This window comes from Chlorocebus sabaeus, chromosome 25 (assembly GCF_047675955.1).
Source record: "Chlorocebus sabaeus isolate Y175 chromosome 25, mChlSab1.0.hap1, whole genome shotgun sequence".
NCBI lineage: Eukaryota > Metazoa > Chordata > Mammalia > Primates > Cercopithecidae > Chlorocebus > Chlorocebus sabaeus.
Window position 1 is genome coordinate 59505217 of NC_132928.1, and position 27947 is coordinate 59533163.

Below are 27947 nucleotides of genomic sequence, written 5' to 3' on the forward strand. Positions count from 1 at the left end.
CTTTCTAACTTTCTGATGTGGGCATTTAGTGCTATGAATTTCCCTCTTAATATTGCCTTAGCTGTGTCCCAGGGATTCTGACATATTGTATCTTTGTTCTCATTATTTTCAAAGAACGTCTTGATTTCTGTCTTAATTTCATTATTTACCCAATTTACCCAATATTCATTCAGAAGCATGTTGTTTAATTTCCATGTTATTGCATGGTTTTGAGCAATTTTCAGTCTTCTATTTTTATTGTGCTGTGGTCTGAGAGTGTGTTTGGTATGATTTCCGTTCTTTTACATTTGTTGAGAATTGTTCTATGTCCAATTATGTGGTTGATTTTAGAGTACGTGCCATCTGGCAATCAGAAGAATGTATATTCTGTTGGTTTTGGGTGGAGAGTTCTGTAAAGGTCTATCAAACCCATTTGACCTAATATTGAGTTTAGGTCCTGAATATCTTTGTTAATTTTCAGCCTTCATGATCTAACATTGTCAGTGGAGTGTTAAAGTCTCCCACTATTATTCTGTGGGAATCTATTTCTCTTTGCAGGTTTCTAAGAACTCACTTTATGAATCTGGATGCTCCTGTGTTGGGTGCATATATATTTAGGATAGTTAGGTATTTTTGCTGAATTGGACCCTTTACCTTTATGTAATTCCCTTCTTCATCTTTTTTTATCATTGTTGGTTTGAAATCTGTTTTGTCTGAAATTAGAATTGCTATGAATTTCCTATATCTAGAAAACCCCATAGTCTCAGCCCAAAAGCTCCTTCAGCTGATAAATAACTTCATCAAAGTTTCAGGATATAAAATCAAGGTATAATCCAGTCTATCACTGATGGACATTTGGGTTGATTCCAAGTCTTTGCTATTGTGAATAGTGCCGCAATAAACATACGTGTGCATGTGTCTTTATAGCAGCATGATTTATAATCCTTTGGGTATATACCCAGTAATGGGATGGCTGGGTCATATGGTACTTCTAGTTCTAGATCCTTGAGGAATCGCCATACTGTTTTCCATAATGGTTGAACTAGTTTACAATCCCACCAACAGTGTAAAAGTGTTCCTATTTCTCCACATCCTCTCCAGCACCTGTTGTTTCCTGACTTTTTAATGATCACCATTCTAACTGGTGTGAGATGGTATCTCATTGTGGTTTTGATTTGCATTTCTCTGATGGCCAGTGATGATGAGCATTTTTTCATGTGTCTGTTGGCTGTATGAATGTCCTCTTTTGAGAAATGTCTATTCATATCCTTTGCCCACTTTTTGATGGGGTTGTTTGTTTTTTTCTTGTAAATTTGTTTGAGTTCTTTGTAGGTTCTGGATATTAGCCCTTTGTCAGATGAGTAGATTGCAAAAATTTTCTCCCATTCTGTAGGTTGCCTGTTCACTTTGATGGTAGTTTCTTTTGCTGTGCAGAAGCTCTTTAGTTTAATGAGATCCCATTTGTCAATTTTGGCTTTTGTTGCCGTTGCTTTTGGTGTTTTAGACATGAAGTCCTTGCCCATGCCTATGTCCTGAATGGTATTACCTAGGTTTTCTTCTAGGGTTTTTATGGTATTAGGTCTGGATTAAGAAAATGTGGCACATATACACCATGGAATACTATGCAGCCATAAAAAAGGATGAGTTTGTGTCCTTTGTAGGGACATGGATGCAGCTGGAAACCATCATTCTCAGCAAACTATTGCAAGAACAGAAAACCAAACACCGCATGTTCTCACTCATAGGTGAGAACTGAACAATGAGGTCACTTGGACTCGGGAAGGGGAACATCACACACCAGGGCCTATCACGGGGAGAGGGGAGGGGGAAGGGATTGCATTGGGAGTTATACCTGATGTAAATGACGAGTTGATGGGTGCTGACGAGTTGATGGGTGCAGCACACCAACATGGCACAAGTATACATATGTAACAAACCTACACGTTATGCACATGTACCCTAGAACTTAAAGTATAATAAAAAAAAAAAAATCCCAAAGAAAAAATAAATAAATAAATTTGGAATCAAACAAACAAAAAATCAATGTATAAAAAACATTAGCATTCCTATACACCAACAACAGTCAAACCAAGATCCAAATCAGAAGGCAATCCTACTCAAAAATGTAACAAAAAGAACAAAATACATAGGAATACAGCTAACAAGGGAGGTAAATGATCTCTACAATGAGAATTACAAAATACTGTTCAAAGAAATCAGAGAAGACACAAACAAATGGAAAACACTCCATGCTCATGGAAAGAAAAAATCAATATCATTAAAATGGTTATACTGCCCAAAATGATTAACAGATTCAATGCTATTTCTATCAAACTACCAAAGAGATTCTTCATAAAACTAGAAGAAACTATTTTAAAATTCATATGGAACCAAAAAAGAGTCTGAATTGCCAAGGCAATCCTAAGCAAAAAGAACAAAGCTGGAAGTATCATGTTATCCTACTTCAACAAGGCTAGAGTAACCAAAACAGCATGTTACCGGTACAAAAACAGGCACATAGACCAATGAAACAGAATAGAGAGCCAAGAAATAAGGCCACATATTTGCGACCATCTGATCTTCCATAAAGCTAACAAAAAACGAGCAATGGGGAAAAAACTCCCTATTTAATAAATGGTGCTGGGATAACTGGTTAGCCATTTGCAAAAAAATGAAGCTGGACCCATTTCTTATACCATATACAAAAATGAACTTAAGAGGAATTAAAGACTTAAATGTGAAACCCAAAACTATAAAAACCCTGGAAGACAACCGAGGGAATACCATTCTGGACACAGACACAAGCAAAGATTTCATGAAAAGCACACCAAAAGCAATCACAACAAAAGCAAAAATTGACAAGTGGGATCTAATTAAACTTAAGAGCTTCTGCACAGCAAAAGAAACTATCAACAGAGTAAACAGACAACCTATGGAATGGGAGAAAATACTTACAAACAATACACCAGACAAACATCTGATATCTGGCATCTGTAAGGAACTTAAATTTGCCAGAGAAAAACAACCCCATTAAAAAATGGGCAAAAGGATATGAACAGACACTTCTCAAAAGAAGACATGTGGCCAAGAACCACATGAAAAAAAAGCTCGATATCACTGATTATTAGAGAAATGCAAATGGAAACCACAATGAGATACCATCTCACACCAGTCAGAATGGCATTATTTAAAAGTCAAAAAATAACAGATGCTGGCGAGGTTGCAAAGAAAAAGTAACATTTATATACTGTTAATGGGAGTGTAAATTAATTCAACCATTGTGGAAAGCAGTATGGTGATTCCTCAAAGAGCTAAAAGCAGAATTACCATTCCACCCCTCAGCAATCCCATTACTGGGTACTTACCCAGAGAAATATAAATCACTGTACCATAAAGAAACATGCATGCAAATGTTCATTGCAGCACTATTCACAATAGCAAAGACATGGAATCAACATAAATGCCCATCAATGACAGATTGGATAAAGAAAATGTGGTACATACACACCATGGAATACTATGCAGCCAGAAAAAAAGAATGAAATAATGTCTTTTCCAGGAACATGGATGGAGCTGGAGGCTATTATCCTTACCAAACTAATTCAGGAACAGAAAACCAAATACTACATGTTCTCACTTATAAGTGGGAGCTAAATGATAAAAATTTATCAACACAAGGAAACAACAGTCACTGGGGTCTACTTGAGCAGTGAGGGTGGAAGAGGGAGAGGAGCAGAAAAAGTAACTGTTGGGTACTGGGCCTAATACCTGAGTGATGAAACAACATGTACAACAAACCCCTGTGACGTGTTTACCTATGTAACCAACCTTCACATGTACCCCCAAACTTAAAACTTTTGGAAAAGGAAGTTTATATATGGCATGATCAGATTCATATTTTAGAAAGACTGGCATCAATGCGGACAATGGATTTCATCATCCAATGATTTCCCTTGAACCTGGTCCATACTTTTGCTTCCTTTGCCTTACCTTTCTGTGGTTCTGAGGAGCTCAGCTCCACACCTCTTTCCCATCAATGTCCTCAAACAAAACTAGTGATCAGAATCAGTGACCAACTTAACAAAACAATATATCATGGGGATCAAGTTTGAGAATCTCTGTTTATAAGTCTCCCTCAAGTGATTCTGAGGCAGCTGGACTATGGACCAGTATTTGGGAAATAATATAGGTTGTCATTTGTATCCTAGTTTTCAGATGTGTTGATAAACTTGAGCAGTGTGTTTCACTTACTCAATTAGATTGCAGAGGACTGGAGTAGGTCTCATGCTAAATGTCTTCTTTCCACAGTTTCTATGACTCTACGACCAAAAGCAGAAAAATCAGTCCTTTACTTGCATCCTTCAAGAACTTCCACTTGTTCTTTGAATAACATGTCCAAGCCTTAACATGACCTATAGTGTACATGATCTGGCTCCAATTTCTCTCAAGCCACCCTGTACTTTGTACCCGTTATTAACAATATAAAGCCAGGTCAGGGGAGAAGGGGTGTTGATACTGTTTACTCCCAATGTCTACTTTCTCAATTAAGTTTAGCATAGATACGGAATTGGGAAATTGGATAGAGCAAAAAAAATCTGAAAAATTTCTAAGGAGAATAATATGTGATTTAGGATGAGAAAAGGGAATGATGATCAACCTTAATGACCCAACTGAGTTGAAAATAGGTATCAGTATCGGCAGGAAAATTATGTCATTCCTTCCATAAGCTCAGAAACCCATAGCAGAGAATATTGACAACTGTGTCAATCAGCTTGTGAATATTGGCAAAGCAGAAAGTCAAGGGTTAAGAGAATTAAGGATACTGGTGAAAGAAATAGAAAATTCCCAGGATGAGCCTAAAAAAGAAGATTCTGTTAATGTGCTCTAAGAATTACAGAGGCCTAAAACATGAGTACCATTGTTTTGCTGCACTTAGGCTGTTTGGTAATGGTTTACCATTCGATTTAGTTCTGGTCCCTGGCTTGCTTGTCATGGAATCAGTGGCATGCTACCCTAGAGCATAGCAAGTAACATACAACAGCTGTAAGATGCCAAGAGCAGAATAGGTGAAATAATTTTCCAGCACAGTAAATGAAACTACCAGGGTAAAGCTACAACAAAGTATCAAATATTTTATCATAATTGTTTTCCTCTTAAATTACAGCTGTGACCTGAAAATACTATTTTATGATGATAGCATATCCATGTAGTCTATCTTCTTTACTTAAATTGATTATTTTCATTGCATGAAGACTCAATACATATCAAGCACAAATGTGCTTCCATGTGAAGATGTTAAAGTGTTTTAAAAACAACAGCAGTTATATTTAGCATTCTGCTAATAAAAATTGAATTACATTTTTTGAATAATTTTAGATTTCAATTAAACCAATGTCCAGCTAGTTCAGTTTTCAGGTTTATCATTTCCTTGTCCATTTGTTTTGCTGCATCTCTTTCCAATATATATTCATTATCAATCAAGACCCCAGGAGCAGCTGCAATGAACCAAGCAATGTTGAAAACCAAAGACTAAAATTAGATTATCAATGACATTTACTTATATGTTAAAGGCTGAAATTTCAGGGCACAACATTTTCTCCTGCATCACTGTAATGCAGACCTCTGTTATCAAATTACATCCATATTACATCACTGGGTAGTAAAACTGACCCAAAATAGAAAGTGAAACCAAATACCTTTTCTGCCAAGAGAAAGGCTAAAGACAAAATTAAATAATGGATTTGTGTTCACAAGATTATTTTGACTAGTGTCTTCTTAATTAGAGGGAGATGTTTGTTCAAGAGAAGTAGTAGTACCAAAGAGGAAGAAAGTATAATGTAACTGACATGAAGGTGGGGAAAGGAGTCTGGATTTTCTCCCACCCCTGCCCCCACCAGAATACTCTATAATAGTAATTATCAGGAAACAAGATAGTTTGGAATATGTGGGCATTGTTTCTTTTCCTTTTTTGTGTGTGTTTGAGTAAACAAATGCTTTATTTGAACAACCCCCAAAGCTAAATTATTTGTTTTCCTTGACCCACAGAATGCTCATTTCATCTTGTGATGAAAAAAATAAAAAACACCATTTTTGCCAAGGATGTTGTTAAAGACAATTTTTACGAATATTGATGCAGGCCAGCTGTCCTTTATGCCTTCTGTTTTCATGCACGCTTGTATAGTTTAGACACATACAAACAGATTTAAAGCACGTTTCCTGATATTTCACTTTTTTTTTTTTCCAGAAAATCCACAGAATTTGTGCACGTCTCATCAGAGTGTGTGCATTGTATAACCACTGAAAACAGGTACATATTATATCATAAATTATTTCCAGACATACATTGTATCGCTTTTCTAACCTTCCCTATCTACATTACAAGGGGCATCTGGAAGGATAGCAGCCCCGTCCCAAAGCACCACTGCCCAGTCCAGGCGTTCATTCCCACTGCTTTTTCAGGAGTGTCTGTCGCTGTGCAGTGCGAACATCCACACGGGGATGCATTGCTCTGGGAAGCAGTCCTGCTTCTCCTGGCCCAGCACCACCAGCCCACTCTTCCTTATGAGGCTCCGGAGGATGTCCATGTCCCGAGTCACACTGCTGTCAGAGAGATCGAGGATACAGCCCTCCCGGGCCACATTGTCCTTCAATATGATGACGCCATTTTCTTTCAGGCCATCTCGGCACCGGGAAAGAAATGCAAGAAGGTCCTTATCAGTCAGGTGCCCTACAAGGGGGACCAAGTGGATGGGGGAACAGGATGATATGGTAGGGAGGATGGAAGGTGAGTAGGGAAGAACACGGCTGGGAATCAGGAGACCATTTGTTCACTCATTCATGAATTATTTAATAGCCTCGTTTAGTTACAGGAGGCTTTGAAAATTTAGATAAGGGGACACATATCCTCTTAGAGAAGACTCTGTCCCCTGTCTGTAAAATATATTATCCTACCTAGCCTGTCAACCTCATAGGCATGAGATAAATTATTGTCTACCCCCACGAGTCCCTCCCTGTCCCCTGAAGAACCCCTCTATTACTATATCTTTGTGTCACACACACACACACCCCAAAATCGAATTCACTGCTGTCTCATTTCCTGGGGATTTAAATCTAAGAATGTCTAGTTCTGCCAATAAATGGGGATTAATCTTTTTTACTGCACTTTTGAAAATTTTTCAAGTATTTAGATTTCTTCGAGGATTTAGGTTGGTCCAAAGGCACTTGCTCCATTTAGGTTGGTTCAAGAACCAACGTAAATCCTCAAAGAAATGTAAATTTATTGTACAGAAAATGTCAAGGGAGAAATCTGGAAGATCAGAGTTTTGTGGGAGTTCACATGACACCTAAGGGAGCTAACTGCTCGAAGTACTACAGCTAACTCTTCCCTGGTGCCCTCATTAGCCCCAAGCACCGTCTTCTCTGGCTGAAAAGGGGAGAATAGCAGAGGCAAAGTCATGCAGGACTAACCAGAGACCCACTGAATCCAGATGACATCATATCTCCTGAACGGGGGTGTGAATTCCTGCAGGCTGTAGCAGTGGTAGCTTTCTACTTTGTCACCTTTGACCTGCAGGTAGTTCTGGGCTTCAAGGAGAAAGGATTCCATCATATCCACCAGCTCCACACTGTTGAAAACAGGCAATAAGACGTGTTTGCTGACCCTTCCTATCCCGGAACCGCAGTCCAAGGCACAGTCTGTTCCAGCTCTCCCAGGCCCCTGCAGAAAGGCACCTTGGTATTTCAAGTACAGAGACCCATCCTTGAAAATTGCACACCCTACTTACCTCTTTAAATCAACTTTATTAGGTAAATTTTATGCAATAAAATGTACCATTTCTTGTGTACAATTTGATGATTTTGGACAAATGTATATAGCCATGCACCTACCACCACAATCAAGATATACATTCAATTATCTTTTCAAAAAATATCTAAATATTTCTAGTCCTGCTTTCTTTATCCAAATAAAGAATTATAAATGAGATTTTTTAAAAAATGGTATCTTAGGTTTACACACTTGGTAATTTTCTCCAAAAAAAATGAGCCATTACTAGCCGTATGAAGATTAAACGTTAACGACTAAATTTGAGACAAATCCACAGGTAAATGGTTCTACCCTATAGATTATTACCGTGTAAGCAAAAAAGAACCAAACAGTGAGAACCTTTCCGAGTTTTAAAATTAAAGACTCATTCAATGGAAACATTTCAGTTTGGAATAGTTGAATTTTATCTTTTCTAGGCAAATTTTGAAGGCTCTGAATTATCTACTCCTCTTGGGTGGATGGTAAGTTTGGGAACCTGAGCTGAACAATGCTACCTTTTCCATTCCTGGCCAGGATTTTATTTCAAATACAGCCCTGATGACACACAGTAAGTTCACATGGATAAAAGATAGTTTCGGCAAAGTTTCCTTGTGTCTTTTAATGCTAAACGTTGTTTTCTGGGTTTTTTTGGTACCAGAAACTACATGATTTATTTGGCATAAAAATTATAAAAACAGTTTTTTTTAAATACGTCTGTGCATTAATTTAGCTGGGAGTGAGGGGATGGGAAGATGGTGGAGGTAGGGAGAAATCAGCCAATACAAACTTTCTCAAACTTGCTTCCATAAAACTTAAAAAATGTTTCTGATTTATGAAGATTCAGCTGGTCTAAATTATTTAGTCATAATTGGGATGGCTGCTGAAGCAGTTTTGTGCTAGAAATTACAGTAACAAGATACTTGAAGTTGCCAATCAAGATCTTAAGGGAAAAGCCTACTCTTGATTTCTCAGGAACTAAGAATAAAAAAAAATTGGCTAAGGATCAAAGGTGAAATACAAACAGAGGGAAACATCAGAAAACCAGCTTTCTAGTCCACCCAAATGGCCTTCGTTATGCTAGAAAAGTACAATGAAGAACAAAAAGTGAAGGAACTGTAACTTCTTTCAAAATGGATAATAGCCACAATTATTATTTATACATAGCAAGCTCTTAGCTATAATAATTATAATAAGAAAACTCCACAATATAGATTATTATCCTCATTTTGGACATGAGAAAATTCCAATTTCTAATATTTCATAACTAATGTCAGAATTAGAATTAGAACAGGAACTGTCTGAATCCAAAGCCAGTTCTACATTAGAGATGTCACCTCAAGTGATAACTCTGATTCTCTTGGTAATATCTGTCTAATGCTATGTTACAAAGAATTACAAGGCTTCATTTAGACAGTAGAAAAGAGATCTATGATAGATTAGTGATGTCTGCCTCAAGCATGAGAAGGGGAAGTGGTATTATACTGCTATATGTTTGCCATTTTTATTTATACTGTGCCACATGTCACATTCAAATATAATTTAGACTAAGCTAATTCAGAAAAAGGCCTAAGTATGAATGCTGTGAAAGAAGCATCTTCTAAGTAAATTCATAACAAAAAGATGGGCAGTAGATGGAGAAATTATGTCATTATTAGAAGTGACTTTACTAAACATGTGTGTACTCAATAAGAGATTCTCATTTCAAATTTTTCTTATTATTACTTGGCCTTAAAAGCCTCTATTGGTCATGTTGCTCTCATTAGTGTAGAAAGCAGTTTTAGAAGTAGAATCCTGAAACAACAAAGCACCCTGAACTTTATTGGACACCATGGCTGCCCGAAACTGTGATTGTATTGAAATCTGATGCCCTTGAATGCATATGACTAGAACTACATGCAATGTATGATTTCAAAACAAGACAGTCTGTTTTTTTTTTTTTTTTGTTTTTTTTTTTTTTTTTTTTTGAGATGGATTCTCACTCTGTCACCCAGCCTGGAGTGCAGTGGCGGGATCTCAGCTCACTGCAACCTCCACCTCCCGGGTTCAAGTGATTCTTCTGCCTCAGTATCCCGAGTAGCTCAGATTACAGGTGTGCGCTAGCTATTACACCCCACTAATCTTTGTATTTTTAGCAGAAATGGGGTTTTACCATGTTGGCCAGGCTGGTCTGGAACTCCTGGCCTCAGGTGATCCACCCACCTCGGCCTCCCAAAGTGATGGGATTACAGACGTGATCCCATTTCATTATTTTCATTTTCATTTATTATGCCATGTTTATATTTATGAATCCATATAAACTAGTAAAACATTATTAGGAATTTCAGTTTAGTTTTGATTCTGCCTATGTATTTTGTTTTAAAGAACATTATTTTAGGTTTATCCAGTGGAGCTAAAAAACTAAAATGAAAGGGCCTCATGTCACTGTATAAAAACTATAAAATATAACAAGTTAGTAGGCCCAGATTTTTTAGCTATCCAATCTCTGAGAAATGTCAAAAAATAAATACTATCAAATAAATACTGATGACTTTTTATGAATTACTACTTTTGCCCACTAGAAAGCTAAAACAGGAAAGTTATCAACTATGGCATTGACATCATCTTGGTATCATTTGTTTATTTGCTAAAGTAAATACATTTGCAACTAGTTTAAACACCTTTTCCCACTGTCTCATGTCATTAAGTGCTGAAAGGAAAGCAAAACTTTAAACAATCTTCTTTTTGCAGTTGATGCAAGAATAAGTCATGTCAGATACTCGTATTCCCTAACTCTTTGTATCTTGACCTGAATACTAATCTAGTAGATTAGAGTACGAAGGTCAAAGTACCAAAATATCAGTCCTTAAAAAGGACTGTGTTTGTACTTAGAAGTCACAGTTTTACAATGAGCCTTGTCTACTAAAAAGGACTCCTTATATTTGTTTCAAAGGAGCAGGCTGCCTCTTTTCCAACATAAATATGCTAGCACAAGGCTGTTTCCTTTCCCAGGTCTGTGGGCGTGCTTATGGGCTCTGTCTGACCAGCATCCCTGTGGTAGCTTGGCATTCCACACGGAGTGACAAGACAGCTGGATTACTAACTAAGCTTCTGAAATGCTTTGGGATCAAAGTCGGCCTCACCACGAGGAAAGCAGGAGGGATTGCTTTCAGCCAGGCCAGAGGAGAGTCGAGGTCTATGGTCCACCAAAAAAGTAAATATATAAATAAATAAAGCAGGGATTTTTCAGTTTCATGAGACAAATGGAAAAAATATGTCATGGTTAACGGCAGGGAGTTTGGTGTCAGGCAGACCTGGCTGGGCTTCATTCCCCATTCTGTCTCTTACCAGCTGTGTAATCTTGACAACTTATTTAACCTCTTCAAGCCTCAGTTTCCACAACTATAAAAACAGAACTAATAATAGCACTTACTCCAAGAATTCGCATGAGGAGTAAATGAGACAACGCTTCTAAAGTGCTTAGCAGATTGACTCTCTCAGAACCAGCATTCAGTGAAGCCAGTCAGCAGCACTGATTTAGAAATACTCCAAGTTAACCTAACCTGTAAATATCCACGGTCTTCATCCCTAGACTCTCTAGTCTTTTATGGCTGAAGCTAATGTCCAGACACTTTAGCCCCAGTAAATACATCATCCTGATCACATTTTTATCCACTGTCAGGCTCTGGACTCACACACTGGGTGCTCCAGGGAGATTGGATTTGAAGTGAACCTCACCTCAACACTAGAGATATTAATGTTTTGCTACTAAATTGGTTGATGGCCTAATGTTTATATTTCCTTTATCAGAATAAAATGGGCACCAAATCTCAAACCAATGACTTTGTAATGTGTTGGAACAAAACCTGTTACCAATTAGAACTTTGCATCTTTGATAGAACTAACAGCAGCTTTATCTTGGGGGTTAAGTCTTTTCTGCTGTTGTTTTGTTTTGTTTTGTTAGTTTGTTTGTTTGTTTGAGATGGAGTCTTGCTCTGCCACCCATGCTAGAATGCAGTGGCACGATCTCAGCTCACTGCAACCTCCGCCTCCTGGGTTCAAGCGATTCTTCTGCCTCAGCCTCCCGAATAGTTGGGACTACAGGCGTGCAATGCCACGCCCGGCTAATTTTTGTATTTTTAGTAGAGACGGGGTTTCACCATATTGGCCAGGCTGGTCTCGAACTCTGACCTCGTGATTCACCCACCTTGGCCTCACAAAGTGCTAGGATTACAGGTGTGAGCCACCACACCCAGCTTTTCTTGGGGGTTAAGTCTTTTCTAGCAACTAAATGAAGTTCCTTAAAATAGAATGAATACATTATATGAAAGCCTGTTATTAGTAGTAATAGTAATAAATTAGCTTGATTGGGTACTAATTTTGTGCACTAAAGCAGGTACCTGACATGTATTATTTCATTTGATCTCCACATTATCCTGTGAAGTAGCTTCTATTGTCATGCCCTAGTCGCAAGAGAGAAAACTGACACTTGGTACATTTAAGTAACAAGCTCAAAGTTGCTTATACATTAAGCAGAAGAACCACAATAGCCTTAAAGCCCAAAATTTTGACCCCTACAATATACTGTCTGTATTCATATGACATGACAGTAAGGAAGCAGGGGTTGACTCAATGCAGGACTACAAAAGGATAACATTCTTTCAAGGTAAAATCAAAACTATGTATAAAATAGTATAAAAGGATTCTACTTTCATTGTTTTTAAACTGAACATAATCATGTATTTCCTTCCAACATCTCATTTTTATTACAGGGAGTCAATAAGTCAACCCAAGATCCCAAAGGACATGATCTCTCATCAATCATTTGGGTATGAAATGTTTATGAGACTCTAAACGAGATGTCTTCTTCATTCCCAAATTTTATATCAACACTGCTAATTCACCTTCCTCTGGAGCATGTAAGATTAGTTGGCGATAGGAGAGTGAAATGCCAAGTGGGATAAACCAGTGTTACTATATTTATCATATCATAAATGGTTCATCCTTTCTGAACATCTTAAAACAGGCTTGCAGGCAGAACTCTTGGCTGGGTCATATGGCTTAGTCGTGACTTAAGTAACAACACAGAGGCATGCGAGCTCAGTGTTTGCAATGACTTTGCCTTCTCATCAAGCTGCAGTTGAATAACTCACCCCAATAAATTTCCTAAGAAATTTCCGAGAGGCCTGGATGTCTGGACCGGACAGTTCAATGAAATTTCCCATCATACCCTCTTCTGTGGCTGGTACTTCCTGGTAGAAAAGTTTTGCTCTGGCATAGAACTGCATCTCGCCATTGATGACTTGGCTCGTTAAAGCGTACAATTTCACTGCAAATGAAACATTATAAATAGTTATTAATATTTATAAGAAAAAAAGCTCAGCTTTATGCGTTGCATTTCCTTTTAAAAGCCTGTGAATCTGTGCTGTGGAGAAAAGAGCACTAGTTTGAAGTCAAAAGATTTGGGTTTGAGTTTAGACTCCGTGACTTACATGCTATGTAATGCTGGGAAAACGTCTTAACTCCTCTGAGCTTCAGAGATCGCATCTATGGATTACAATCATGTGGCATTTTCATGACTTAATAACTCTATAGTTGAATAAACCCATAGCTATATCAGCGTATTAAAATTTTTAACAGTGTTAGCTACAATAATGTAAAGAATGTCATCAGTTTTGTGGTGAGTTTTATCCCTGAGTTCCAAATGTTTTCTGAGAATTTTCTCATTAAGCTTATAATAAAGTTTAATGAAAAAATTACTTTACTTCTAATCGTAAGGTAGGGGTAACTGTTTTATCTTTTTCAAACAATACATATCCAAATATGTCTTCATACCAATATTACAGAAATGTGCCTGAACTCTACATTGTGAAAACAAAACAATAAAAGAGACATAATATTTATTGTGCAGCCATTCTGTCCTAGGTAGTGTGCCAGGCACATTCACATATACTTTGTCATTGTATTATTTTCAAAAATGTGTAAGAAAAATATGTGTTCCAACTTCTGAGGAATAAATGAGACTACACATAAGTGTATTTTGCAAACCAAAATTCACCCATGCAGATATAAAATATTTTCATCATAAGACATTCATACTAAAATGATAGACAGTAGATTAAAGGATGGAACTTCTGGTTCAAGATTGTAGGCCGAGTACATGCATTTGTCTTCTCTCCCTCCCAGTATTCCCTGAGAACTATCTTAAAACACTAAACCCATAATAGTGAGGAAAATGAGAGGGTATCACTGATGGATTCATGATTACAATAAATTTCTGGACAATAAAAAGCAGATGGAACAAAGCAAAAGAATTTGCAGGCCAAAATATTTGCAAGAGGAAATTACATTCTGGACTTACAATCAACAGGAAGGCAAGTGTAAGAATGAGAATGGAAGTCAAAAAAAACAAAAACGAAACAAACAAACAAAAAAACAGCATAAATCAAAACTCTGTCTAGAGAACAAACAGGTAAGAGGACAAGTGCACCATCCTAAAAGCAGCAGAAAGCACAGCTGTAATCCTAGAAAGGGAAAATGTGTCTGTTGTCTTTTAAAAGAATAAGTAGATCAATTGCCTAGGAAGAGCTAGACCAGTTAGCATTAAAATGTTAGAATACTACTCATTTTCACATGTAGAAGACTCCAAGTGCTGTCACTTACACCCATTCATCAGAGTCTGGTAAAATCTACCTGCACATGTAGGGCTTCTTGTCTATTTAGGGGACAAGTACAAAACAAAGGAAACCTTATCCATTGCCTAGAATTATTTACCTTGTTTTTTATTCTTAAATGTGGATAAATGATCTCCAAACACATGAGAGTAAAGTAGCAGCCTGAAAAACAAAGAGTGAGATAAATAGTCAGAATTGTCCTCAAAGAAAACAAAAATAATTCAGGAAATGGATGAGAATTTAAAACAAAACAAAACAAAAAACTCATATATCTTTGAAGACATATGAGAATAAGCACATCCATAAATTAAAGATAAGATTCCAAGAAAATTATAATTAAAAGAGCAGTAAAGAATTATTAGAAATTAAAGTTTTGATAAGCAAAAACTTTAAGATATAAAGTTGGGTAAATTTCCAGAACATAAAACAAAAAGATAGATATGCAAAACAGAAATAAGAAGACTAGACTTATATAAGCAATTCAGAAGGCCCAACATCAAGCTAATTAGAATTCCAGAAAACTAATAAAATGAAGGGAAGAAAATTATTAAAGAAAGTAATAGAAGAAAATTCCCTGGTGCTGAAAGAGATTGTAAGATCCAACAAAGTGCTGAGGTGCATAGATTTTTTTTAAAGCCCCATTTAAGCACATCTTTAAGAGATTTCAAAACAGAAAGAGTAGTAAGAAGATCTAAAAGTCATTTAGAGGAGGAAGAGTGGCTGACCTTCAAATAGGATTGCAACATTTAGGGGAAAAAAAATACACAACACACAGATTTGAACTTCAGACAAATAATGAATAATTTATTGGTTTGAGTATGCCTGAAATATTGCACATTCCAGGGTAAATACTTACACTAAAAATTATTTGGTGATTATGTTAAAATTAAACTTAGCTGGCATCATGTATTTTATTTGGCAACTCTTATGTTCAAAAGACTAGAATCAGGCTTATATCAAAGATCTCATCAGAAACACTAGAAAACAATGGCACAGTGCCACCAATATTCTGAGATCAAATTTTTGGAAACTAAACTTAATACCCAGTCAAATTGTCAAAGAATATTTACCTCCTATAGATTCATTCTTCAGAAGTTTCTTGAAGCTATATTCCAGCCCAATGAGGGTTACAATCAAGAGAAGATGCATGATGAAAGATGATGTAATTAACCAGGAATCCAATGAAAAGGAATCCCAAAATGACAGATATGTATCAGATCTGGAAAGAAATCAGTTTATATTACAAGACAAAACATAGACTTCAAAAATAATATCTTTAAGTAAAATAACCTAGATCCAAGGCAACAGAGTAGGCAAGAAGCAAGGAGATATTAGAAATATTCTAAGGAAGACCTATTTTTAATCTAAACCACCAAAAATAAAAGATAATTGAAAGCTCCAAAAAAAATATACAATGGTTCAAAAATGTTATGATCAGGGCATGAAGCAAGCCAAAATATGGCATAAATTTGGGTAGAAGAAATCAAAGAGAAAAATACCTATTTCACTTTAAGAACATTTTTCTTCAGATAACCCCAGGACTGAGATGTTGGATGGTGTTCAGAATTGAACAATTACATAGTTCCAAATTTTGATTCTAAAAGTTAAAAATCCAAAAAATACCACTTATATTACTATGACTGTGTTCCATCTATGGAGTTGCATCAGCATTTTCCAACTTGGAGACACTGGAGCCAATGTTTGTACCCTGAATCACCATGAATTTGCTGAAAGGGATAACAAGAACAAGAATCAGTTTCCATGTAATACATCATTTTCTGGAGGCCAACAATATTATTTATATCCTCCATACGTATTAACTATTATACATAGATTGTTATTTTAAAATTCAAATCTTTTAAAAGTTTAAATAAATACATAGAAGCTTTTTTTTGCTATTTTATACACAAATTAGCTACTGATTGAGAAGCTACAACATTAAAAGAATGGTCCTTATGTTCGAAAACATTGAGAACCATGGACCTACACCAATCTCCCTTCCCTAGCACTTGGTAAAGTGTTGTGTACACAGCAAGTGACTTAGTAAGTGCTTATAAATTCAACAGGGATGACAAAAATCAGGCATCACCAATAATATGACTGTTCCAAATTCTTCTGGATGTCTCAGAAAATCAGGCTAGGAACTCACAGCTCACAGAGGCTGCCCAGGGTTGGATGCTGCTCTGGGATCATTGGCAAGCCATAGCCCAGGGCTCTCTTGATCCAACCAAAGCAGCAAAGCAGCCACACTCATCATCACCTGCTTAAGTCAACTGGTTTGTGCAGTCTATTAAAATCCTTAATCTAGAAATAGGAATGGTCCATTATGCCAGCAACATTTAGACCACAAGTGAATGCCAATCTCAGCAGGCGTCAGACTCAATAGGTGGGCTTTTATGGTTATGAACTTGAGTTCTCATTTTCACCTAATTGACAGCAGCATTTCACTAAAAAAAAGATAAATGAGGTGTCATGTTCGGCCCCAGGTTCTCCCCTCCTGAAAGCTTCTGCAATTGTGCATATTGACTCAGATAAGTCAATCAGTCACCAGCACATGACTTTTTACTATACAAATATATATACTGGCTAATTAAAGAATTACAATGTCTCTGTGAAACCTGGGGTAGTTCAAGACAAAAACTAGACACTGTTTGTTTTTTATTTAATGTAGTATTTATTTCTTGACCTACATTATGAGTTGAATTCCCAAGGAGCTTCCACTATTTACTTGTGGTGAAAAGAAAAATAGAGTACGGGTTTGTTTACTCTGAAGGAGAATAAAAATGAAATTTCTAGGAAAGGTTAATATCCAGGAGAGTTTGCATTGAAAGACAATTCATTCATGATTCAGTTATTAAGCCCCAATACAACATTCAGGAAATAAACATAAAGCTCAATCTCTCTCATGGAGATTACACCCTAGCATGGAGGAGTTAAGTCACATGGCTGCATGCCCAAAGAATAGTACCAAAAAATGCCTTGGGCATGCAGCAGATGCCTGCAAGTAGCAGCAAGAAGACTCCATAAGACTTTAACCATGAAGGATACTTTTTATTTGGGTTATCAAAAAATGAGCAGGAAAGAAATGTCACATGGCATGAATTATCTGGATAAAACTCACAATTTTCAAATGCCTCCTTGAGAAAATCTTTTGCAGGTAGCAAAAGAATTTTGTGGCTTAAGGTCTCATCTTCTGACTCTAAGATGCAAAGAAGTAAGTTTACCTTGAGGCAATGTGCCATTTGATGACTTTTGCTGTCTTTCAATATAAAAATTGGGAGAAAAACAAAATAGTCACTCAAAATCTTAATCTAGACATGAAAGGAAATATTGATCCAGTATCAGAGATAGGGACAACAAGTCAAGACAATATTATCCAAGTTGGCAATAAAATGAAGACTTTCTGACAAACAGGAAATTTTGTTGATAGCTAAGTGCTTATCTGTGCTAAGTATCCTCTTTTCTTTCTTCTTTTTTTAAGTGGTTGAATATAGCTATTTTAAAATACCTCTCCATTCCAGCTATTAGACCTGTTTGTCAATTTAAAAATGATATAAAATTCTTCAGAAGATTTGTAAGCTAGGTTTAGACAGTAATTTTGAAATGATTTGAGTCTGGTAATATTTGATCAAGTTAGACCTTTGCAACAGAAAAAAAAAAAAAAAGCCCAATTAGGAGATACCCCTGTGAAAGGTAAGACCTTCCGTAAAAGAGATTTGCAGGTGAGTACTTCTCAATTTAGCCATTAAAGAAGTAATGGTAAAACAGGAAAAAAGGAAGGAAGAGAGGAGGGAAGGGAGGGAAGGAAGAAAGAAAAGGAAAAAGAGAGGAAGGAAAAAGTTGGAGCAAGACATCCCTGGATTTGTTTGCCAACTCTGACGCAAATTAGTTTTATGACCTTGAACAGGTTACATAACTCATGTTAGCCTCAGCTTCTTCCTCTATAAAGAGGTAATGATACCTGTGTTAAGCTGTTCTTGTGTTACTCTAAAGAAACACCTGAGACTGAGTAATTTATAAAGAAAAGAGGTGTTTAATTGACTTATAGTTCTGCAGACTGTAGAAGAAGCATGGCGCTGGCATCTGCTAAGCTTCTGAGGAGGTCTTAGGGAGTTTCTACCATGGCAGAAAGTGAAGCCAGAGCAGGCATGTCACATGGCAGAGCAGGAGCAAGAGGAGAGGTGGAGTGTCACATGCTTTTAAACAACCAGATCTCATAAGAACTCACAAAGAGGAGACGGCACCAAGCCTTGAGGGACCTGTCCCTATGACCCGAACACCTCCCACCAGGCCCCATTTCTAACATTGGGGATTTTAACATGAGATTTGGATGGGACAAATATCTAAACCATATTATTCTGCCCCGGACCTCCAAATCTCTTGTCCTTCTCACATTTCAAATTCCCTTCTCAATAGTCCCCCAAAGTCTTAACTCATTCCAGCATTAACTCAAAAGTCCCAAGTCTCAAGTCACAAATCTCATCTGGAGATGAGTTCCTCCACCTACAACCCCATAAAATCAAAACAAGTTATTTACTTCCATGATACAATGGGGATACAGGTATTAGGAAAACATTCCCATTCCAAAAGGAAGAAATAGGCCAAAGGAAAGGGGTTAAAGGTCCCTCACAAGCTTGAACCCAAGCCAGCAGGACAGTCATTAAATCTTAAAGCTCCAAAATAATCCTTCCGTCCATGCCCCACATTTTGGGCACACTGATATGAGGTGTGGGCTCCCAAGGTCTTGGGCAGCTCCCCTCCTGGGCTGGACCATACTGAGGTTGTAAGCTGCAGGTGGGTCTGCCATTCTCAGGTCTGGAGGCAGTTGGCCCCCTTCTGATAGCTCCAGTAGGCAGTGCCCCCAGTGGGGACTCTGTGTGGGACTTCTAACCCCACATTTCTCCTCCACACTAGTAAAGGTTATCTCGGTGTGGGGGCTCCACCTAGGCAACAGGCTTCTGCTTGGGTGCCCAGGACTGCCTATACGTCCTCTGAAATCTAGAGGTTTGGCAGCCTCTACCACTCTTGCACTCTGTGCACCCACAGGCTTAACACCATGTGGAAGCCAACAAGGCTTACAACTTCTGCCCTTCAGGGCAGATGCCTGTGCTGTACCTGGGCCCCTTTGAGCCACAGCTGGAGCTGGAGTGGGATATGGAGAACAGTGCCCTGAGGCTACAAAGGGTAGCAGGGCCCTGGGCCTGGGCCCCTGAAACCAGTTTTCCTGTACTACTGGGTCTGGTGATGGGAGGGGCCGTCTCTTAGATCTCTGAAATGCCTTCCAGACCTTTTCCCCATCATCTTGACTGTTAACACCTGGCTCACTTTTAGTCATGCAAATCTCTCTAGCAAGTGGTTGTTCCACAACCTGTTTGAATTCTTACTCTGAAAAAGTTTTCTTTCCACATGGCTAGGCTGCAAATTTTCAACTTTTATGCTGTGCTTCCCCTTTAAATATAACTTCCAACTTTAAGTCATTTGCTTGCTTCCAAATCTTGGTTAAGCTGTTAGAAGCAGTCAGGCCACATCTTGTATGTTTTGCTGTTTAGAAATTTATTCCACCAGATATGCTAAGTCATCACTCTTAAGTTCAATCTTCCAGAGATCCCTAGGACATGGATACAATGCAACTTAGCTCTTTGCTAAAGCATAAAAAGGGTGACCTTTGCTCCACTTCCCAATAAGTTTCTTATTTCCATCTGAGATCTCAGCAACCTAGTCTCACTGTCCATATCACTATCAGCATTTTGGTCAGAGTGATTTAACAACTCTAAGAAGTTCCAAAATTTTCCTCCTCATCTTGTCTTCTGAGCCCTCCAAATTCTTCCAACCTCTTCCCATTACCCAGTTCCAAAGCCACTTCCACATTTTCAAGTATCAGAAGCTTCCACATGTCAGGCATTTCAGGAGCAATGCTCTACTCATCAGTACGAATTGTCTATGTTAGGCCATTCTTGCATTGCTATAAAGAAATACCTGAGACTGCTTAATTTATAAAACAAAGAGGTTTAATTGACTAATAGTTCTGCAGGTTGTAAAAGAAGCATGACACTGGCATCTGCTTAGCTTCTGGGGAGGCCTTAGAGAGCTTTTACTCACAGCTAAAAGTGAAGCAGGAACAAGCACATCACATGGCAAGAGTGGGAGTAAAAGGTGGGGTGAAGTACCACACAATTTTAAACAACCAGGTCTCACAAGAACTCACTCACTTATTGTAAGGACAGCACCAAGGCATGAGGGATTCATCCTCATGATCCAAACACCTCCTACCTGGCCCCACCTCCAACATTGGGGATTCCATTTCAACATGAGATTTGGGTGAGACAAATATCCCAAATATATCAAAACCTATCATACAACTTGTTGGGATTATTAAATGAGATAATGCATGTGAAAACACCTAGTATGGTGTTTGGTTTAGAGTAGAAACTCAACAAATGTTACCCTCCTCATTCTATTTTTCACCAACAGTCGGGGTGGAGGGGATTTATCAGTGTATCTGGTGAAATCCAAGGTTTAAATGTGCCAGGATGCTAGAAAGCTGTCGTTACCAAGTCTCTGAATTGCCCAGAGGAACCCTCTAGGTTTTATTTGCTCCCTATAGACTTTAGGTATCTGGTGTTTCTTATCTCTAAAATAGGGCACTGCCTATTCTGAAAGTTGTGTGGGGCTTTTTTCTTTTCAACTGAGGGCTAGTTTAGTGTTTTCCTGACTTCTAAATTGGGGAAAGACAATCTACTTTCTCAAATTCAGCAGGAGATCTATCCCCTGCCTACTTGCTGAGTGTCTTCCTGACTATTCTTTCTTGAACACTCTATCTCACCTACTGTCAAATCTGAAAAGTCCAGAAGTCAAGTGGAGATACTAAAGACAGATTTTTCATGATGAGATTTGACTCAGCAGTCCCCATGCTTCCTTTGCACCTCTGTAGAATTTTATAGTGGTCTCCATCACTGTAATACCACATTTAAAAAAATATATTTGTGTAGGTCTCTCTTCTACACTAAACTCTTCAGGATAAGGCTGTATCTTATTTTTTTATTACCCTAGCACTTAACGTTATGCTAACTTCTTGATGGGCCTTCTTTGAATGTTCATTGAATAAAAGCTAGCTTTTTGTCTTTGAATAATATACGGGTTCAACAAAGAACTGAATGGTTATAGGGATTAACTGACATAAGCACACATAAGTCATACCTTTGGTATCATTTATGAAATACCTGTCCTTCCAATTAGGCATACTCAAATAATTAAAAAATAGTAACTATAATTGATCAAACATGTTTATATGTAATACATATGCAAAACATTTATATCGAACTGAATATGTAAGATAAACATTATATATCCATTCTACAAAAGAAGAAACCAAGGCATTAAGAGATTAAGTTGCTCAAGGTTAAGTAGCTAGAGAGTGATATATCTGGAACTTGAACCTATGTCTATTTAAATAGAAAACCTATAGATCATCCCTCTCATACTCTGTACCTAAAAATATATCGCTAAATACAAAGGAAAATTATATTTTCTTCATTGCTTGAAAGAGAAAAATGGTCTTACAGCATTTGTATTGCACAGGTAGCGATAAACATTTGAAAATGTATCATTGTACATTGCTGAGTTGTGCAGCAATGCCTATCAAGGGAATGAAATAAATTTTTAAAATACCAATAGCTGTGTGGTGAGTTTTATTCTGGAAGTTCCAAGTGCTTTTTAAGAGATGTTGTTATTAACTCTAGCTTTTAACTTTGATGGCAAAGGCGTAGCCAAACAATCTATGTCTTTGCCATCAAAGTTAAAAGCCAGAGTTAATTTCCTCCTCAGAGACTGATTCTTCTGAAAAGGGATCAATGCAAGAGAGGATACCTCCTATATGCCAGGCATTATGCTGAGTACTTTCATGTCACCTCTTCACTTTATCTCTTTTAACTGTCACAATGATTCTATAAGACTAGAATTATAATCATCATTTTAGAGATGAGTAAGAGAATCTGAGAGACTTGGTAACTTAATATCATATAGAAAAGAAATGTCATAACCAGGTCCTGGCATGTACCTATTCAAATGCAAAGCTTCTGGTCTTTCTGTTAAACCACACAGAACCATTTTTCTACACATGAAGTTGGGCTAAGCCTTTAACAATGTCTAGGAGTAACAGACTTTTGCTCAGTAATATAATTAATGAATGTCCATTGACTTCTACATGTTCAGAAATGTGGCTAGCACTAGAAGAATCATTGAGTGTTAAGTTATTCCTCAATAATTGTTACTAAACGTGGAGATGTTATCCCAGCAGCTCCAGTGGAACCCTTTGAGCATATACATTGGAGATTTCCACTGACTTGTTTTCCTGTTCTGTTTCCTATTTGTTCATGAATAGACACTTTTGGAAAACTTGTTCACACCAAACTTCTAACAGAACTTTGGTTGGTATACCTAGATTATTTAAACCTACTCTCTGACCTGCCTATCTTGATTATCTTAACAGGAAGCCAATGTTCTTCATAGGCTGTTTGTTCTCTATTCCTGTTAAATCATAAAATATGGTAAAACTTATATTGCCCCATGAGTTAAGTTTTCATTTACATTGTATTATGCAGTGGTTTAAAAAAGATCATGGAGTTAGATCACCTGGGTTCTAATCCTGCTACTCCACTCACCACAAGATCTTTGGCAAGTTACTTAACTCGTCTGGGTATCAGTTCCTCAAATATCATATGGCGAAAATAACAGCACACCTAATAGAGATGTTATGAAAATGAACTGAGATAATTATATGCAAAACATTGAGAACAATGATAGGCTTGTTCTCACTTCTTCCTGAAGATCCGTTATGTTCAACAGCATAGCTGAGCCTTCCATTGGAGATTTTTAGTACATATGTCTTTGCTATTCCATGAATCTCTGAAGCTTGCCAGGGATGTTTCAGCAAATTTCCCCATGACTGAATGTCACCACATAGTGTGCTGGAGTGAGACTGGCTTTCTAATCTAGGCAGTTGGAAGGAGAAAGGAAGGAAAGAAGGAATCAAAGAGTCTGGTTAGCCACCGTTCTTTCCATATAATTACCCCAAACAACAAACTCTCTGTGCAGACCCTACAGGAGAAGTTCCCTAGCCTTTTTGAAAGAAGGGCTTTATTTTCATTTCTATGAAGTCTTGAAATTATCAAGAGTAGAGGAAGCTGACTGTAAAACACCTCAGCAGAGCTGGAGAGGAAGCATCTCTTCTGGCTAAGTTTTATTTCCAAACTGAAAAACATAATTAATACTCACTGCAGCCTGAAAACTCTCATATTTTGAATTAAGTTTATTGTCTTTGGTAATGCCTGTTCTAGAGAAAGCTACATGGTGACTTTAAAAGAGGCCTGGCTCAGAGGAAGGAAATAAAGAAACTAATATTTACTGAGGAGGACTATTTCACATATATACCAACATTTAATCCTTCAATCAGCTCTGCTATAGTTTTAAGAAAAATTATACTCAGAGGTTTTAGTAACTAGCAGAGGTTAGTTTTCTAGTAGTAGCAGTGCAAACATTTGAATTCAGAACTTTGCTGATCCGCAGTTAATTATTAGTTACAGGTCATTTAATTCATTTAACAAATATTTTTTAAGTTTTTCTGATGTGCCGGGAACCATGGTAAATGCTAAATAGATACAGAAGAGGAAGAAAAAGGCAAGTCTCCACTCTCATGAGAATGAGAGTCCCATAGGGGAACTAATACACACAATTGCATTCCATAAATATAAGTTACAACCTCCTGGGACAAAAACCAAAGTTTAAATGAGTGAATCAAGGATTAAGGGAAACTTTCTAATTGAATAAAAGTCACACTGGCAGATAAGACTTACATGCAGATTCCTTTCTGAACATTCAGCTCCCATTAGAGGAAAAAGCCGCAAAAAATCTGAGTATTCACAGAACTGGTAGCCTGATTTCCCTGTACCCTTAGTTTAAAGGGATTAACACAGTTATTTGTAGGTTTGCATCCATTGTCACATTATAAAATCCTGAAGAAGAGTGGAAACTGTCTTATTAATACTTGAATCCTTTCTAATGCATAGTACTTTGACAATAATGAAATTCCATAAATGTCTCTTACATTAAATATGACTGAATTGATCAGAAATAAGAATTGTCTGGTATTTTTATCTCCAAAATAAAATATTTTTCCCTGTGGCAGGAACATTTGCTAGTGAACAAATATACATGTGCTCCCTTCATATTGCCCAGCATTCTTGAAGTTCTGGACAATGAATTCTAAACAGATGTAATCGACGTCCTTTGGGGCTGAAGTATTTAAGAGCTAGTAGACAAAACTTTGGCTGCTCTATTTGCTTGCCTGGTGACTAGTGATGTTCCAGCTGGCAAAGCCTCTATCATCCTGGATCCCTGATTGCCTGTGTGGAATATAGCCTCCCCTCCACCTCCAATAATGCACGTTGAAAATGATGTAGCAAGAGAAAACAATGTTTTTTATGTGTTCAGCTATCAAGATTCCAGAGTTAATTTGTTATTGCAGCATATCCCAGTCCATACTGACTAATGTAGCCCTTGATTTCTATCTTCAAAGAGGTACTGTGGATGAGGCTAGCTCTGTGACTCTCAGTCGAAACTAATGTCCAGGTCAAATCGTCAGGGTCAGAGAAAATAAGCAATGCCTATTTATGGAAAGTTGCAAATAAGTAAAATGAAGGCAATGTTGGCTTGGAATAGACTAATGGTTTTCAAACTGTGTTTATGGAACCCCACAGGTATTATAGAAGAGTCTCAGGACGGGCAGATCACGAGGTCAGGAGATCGAGACAATCCTAGCTAACACAGTGAAACCTTGTCTCTACTAAAAATACGAAAAATTAGCCAGGCATGGTAGCGGTCGCCGGTAGTCCCAGCTACTCGGGAGGCTGAGGCAGAAGAATGGCGTGAACCCAGGAGGCGGAGCTTTCAGTGAGCTGAGATGGCAGCACTGCATTCCAGCCTGGGCGACAGAGCAAGACTCCGTCTCCAGAAAAAAAAAAAAAGTGCCTCCAGAGACAGTGGTAAGTCTGAGTCTAAGAGACTAGACCAAGGAAAGGGTCTTGACCCCAATCCTTCGCAGAAAAGTTTCACTTTTTCCTGTATTTTACACTGGGCATCCATGGAATATTTTGTCAAAAACTTTGCCTTTTGATAATAATGTTTTTTTAAAAGGTTGAAAATAATTGGTAAACCATTAGCATATTTACAAAGGAGAAAAACACAAAATCACAATGATTTTTATTGGACAATAAAAGGGATTGAGATCAAATATAAATTATTGTCCACTTGTGCCAAGCTAATTTTCATCTGCTTTTCAGAAGAAACTATTGTATTCTACTTTTTCATTCATCTTCAGCTGCTTTCAAAGGTGACTTCTTTTTCTCTCTAGTAAATATTTGTAAAGTTTGGCGATCATCTGCCTGTTAGTGACTCTCTTCTCAGCTGTCGTAATTGATACCTTTCTCCAGTCTAATAAAACCAAGGCTACAAAGCTACTCTTATTGAGGTATGGCCTGAAGAGTGTCTCCAGAAAAGCAATGCTCTGCAGTATATGAAGTGGCTAGAACATCATCACCTTCCACTTAAACTGCTCTATTATTTTTTCCTTTTGGATATAGATGAGATGTATTATATGTCCTAAAAGAATTACTCATGGGCAGTGTGATCTAACCAAAAAAAGCCCTGGACTTTGGTCTTTGCTTTGATATTACTCTATCTAGATTAAATATCACCATCTCTGAATTTTATTTCCCTCCTTTGAAAAAGTAAAATGAAAGGAAGAAGGAGGGAAGGTAGGTAGAAAAAAATAATGATAACCTACCCCATCTATTCCATAGTGTGACTATGAGAATCAAATAAAGTCATAGATGATAAAAAGTTTTAGAAAGAAGTTATATAAATATGAAATGAAGGTATTTGTATGTTTAGAATTAAAGATCCCTCATAAATAGGTTTTGGCAGGCTGCTAACATTCAGTTGCTTGAATGCAATACAAAGAATTATGTAGCTGCTTCCACAGCTGGAAACCCTGACCACCTCAAGTGCACAATGGGGCTTTCAGACGACCTTAAGAAAACAGACTAGGCTGATACACAGCCTTCTTGCTTTCACTGGGGGAAAATATAAATCAAAGGGAGGAGGGTACTTTACTCTTTAATGGTAAGTTATTTCCTCTTCAGTGCTGTTTAGGGTACCCTTAAGTAACTACTTTCACAGAGGCTGAAAAAAGTAGAGTAGGCAAACCACATAAGCTTTTTATTGCTCTGTTGTCCAAGTCTCTGAAAACTAGAGGAAATAACAAAAATGGAGACAGACTACTGATTTCTTAATATTCAAAAACTAAGCTAAAATCTGCTTTTTTAAGGCTCTCTGACTATTCTTGTGATTCAAGAAGACCAGAGAAGATTATAAGTGTGTACACAAGCACACACGCATAAACATACATACATACCCCAAGCACATTTTTATCTATTATGTCTTTCTTTTTAACTCTTACTCAGTGTATTAATGCATTAATACTCTCATCTTTGAATTATCAAATTTGCCCAATTACAATTTTTTGTAAATATTAAACATGTCTGAGTTTCTACAAGCCTGATACTCAGGCAACAAACACCCCAGAGAAGCAAATTACAATGCCTGAGGGTGCATGGAAATCCCAAAATAAAGTCCTGACTCTATTTTAGGCACTTAATCTTTGTATTCTCCATAAAAGAATTCCATTGAAACATTACAGCCCAATGACATTGGTTGTGGAGTTTTTTTTTTTATCTAAAAAGTATCCTTGTTTTAAATTCTCTTCTAGAAGCCCCATGACCTCATGCAATCCCTTCAGTCATTTCTTGTTTCTTATCTAGTAGCTCTGACTCACTTACCCAGGGGAATTTTTTCCAGCAGGTAGAGATAGCTCTGAAAGAAGTCATTGCGAATGGCTTTGTGAAGGATAAAAGACATGCTATGTCGACAGAGTTCATCGTCGGTCTTCTGCCAGCGGGATCTAAAGGCAAAATGGGCACCCAGGTGGGCCATGATGAAGGGGGATAATAATGATTCCTACAGAGAAAGGAAGCTTGCCTTGCTGTTTCTTTGAATTAGCCTTCTCTTTCTAAACGAACTTGAGACTGTCATTTTAAACCAGTCCCCTGTCCATCTATATCAGGACAGGCTGTCATGGGGTGTAGGAAGGAGGGGCAGCACACAGTGGGAGGGGAGGGCAGGCTTTTGGCACATCCCCCCTGTCTGATTGCTTGGGTGACACCACTCCAAACCAGCAGGTGCTAAGTAAGGATGAAAACTGGCTGAGAGAGATCCTGCTTCATCCAGGAAAAAGTACGCCTCTCTCCTTTAGCCGCTACTTCAAACAGGCAAGAGCACAGCCTGCTAACACCCTGAATATTTGCCTTAATTTGATTTCTAAATTGGAATAGCCTAATTTCCATTTCAAAGAGTTGTGAATATTTTGCAGGAGATCTTGTTACCTGATTTGCATCACTCCT

General features: G+C 37.6%; 1 protein-coding gene across 1 annotated transcript; it reads right to left on the minus strand.

The window, feature by feature from the left end:
* Nucleotides 1–5344: 5344 nt before the first annotated feature.
* On the minus strand, nucleotides 5345–27626 carry NTMT2 (N-terminal Xaa-Pro-Lys N-methyltransferase 2). The gene is made up of 4 exons (XM_007989547.3): nucleotides 27327–27626; nucleotides 12913–13088; nucleotides 7447–7696; nucleotides 5345–6706 (listed from the first exon to the last, which is right to left on the minus strand). Exons 1-4 carry the CDS (start codon nucleotides 27478–27480, stop codon nucleotides 6435–6437), a joined length of 852 nt encoding a protein of 283 aa, XP_007987738.1. The 5' UTR covers nucleotides 27481–27626; the 3' UTR covers nucleotides 5345–6434.
* Nucleotides 27627–27947: the final 321 nt, after the last annotated feature.

Coding starts and splice junctions, on each gene's coding strand:
- NTMT2 (XM_007989547.3), bottom strand. CDS start 27,480: ATGGCCCACCTGGGTGCCCATTTTGCCTTTAGATCCCGCTGGCAGAAG. Junction 13,089..27,326: donor GCTGGAAAAAATTCCCCTGG/GTAAGTGAGTCA, acceptor TTTCATTTGCAG/TGAAATTGTACGCTTTAACG. Junction 6,707..7,446: donor CTGGATTCAGTGGGTCTCTG/GTTAGTCCTGCA, acceptor TCCCCCTTGTAG/GGCACCTGACTGATAAGGAC.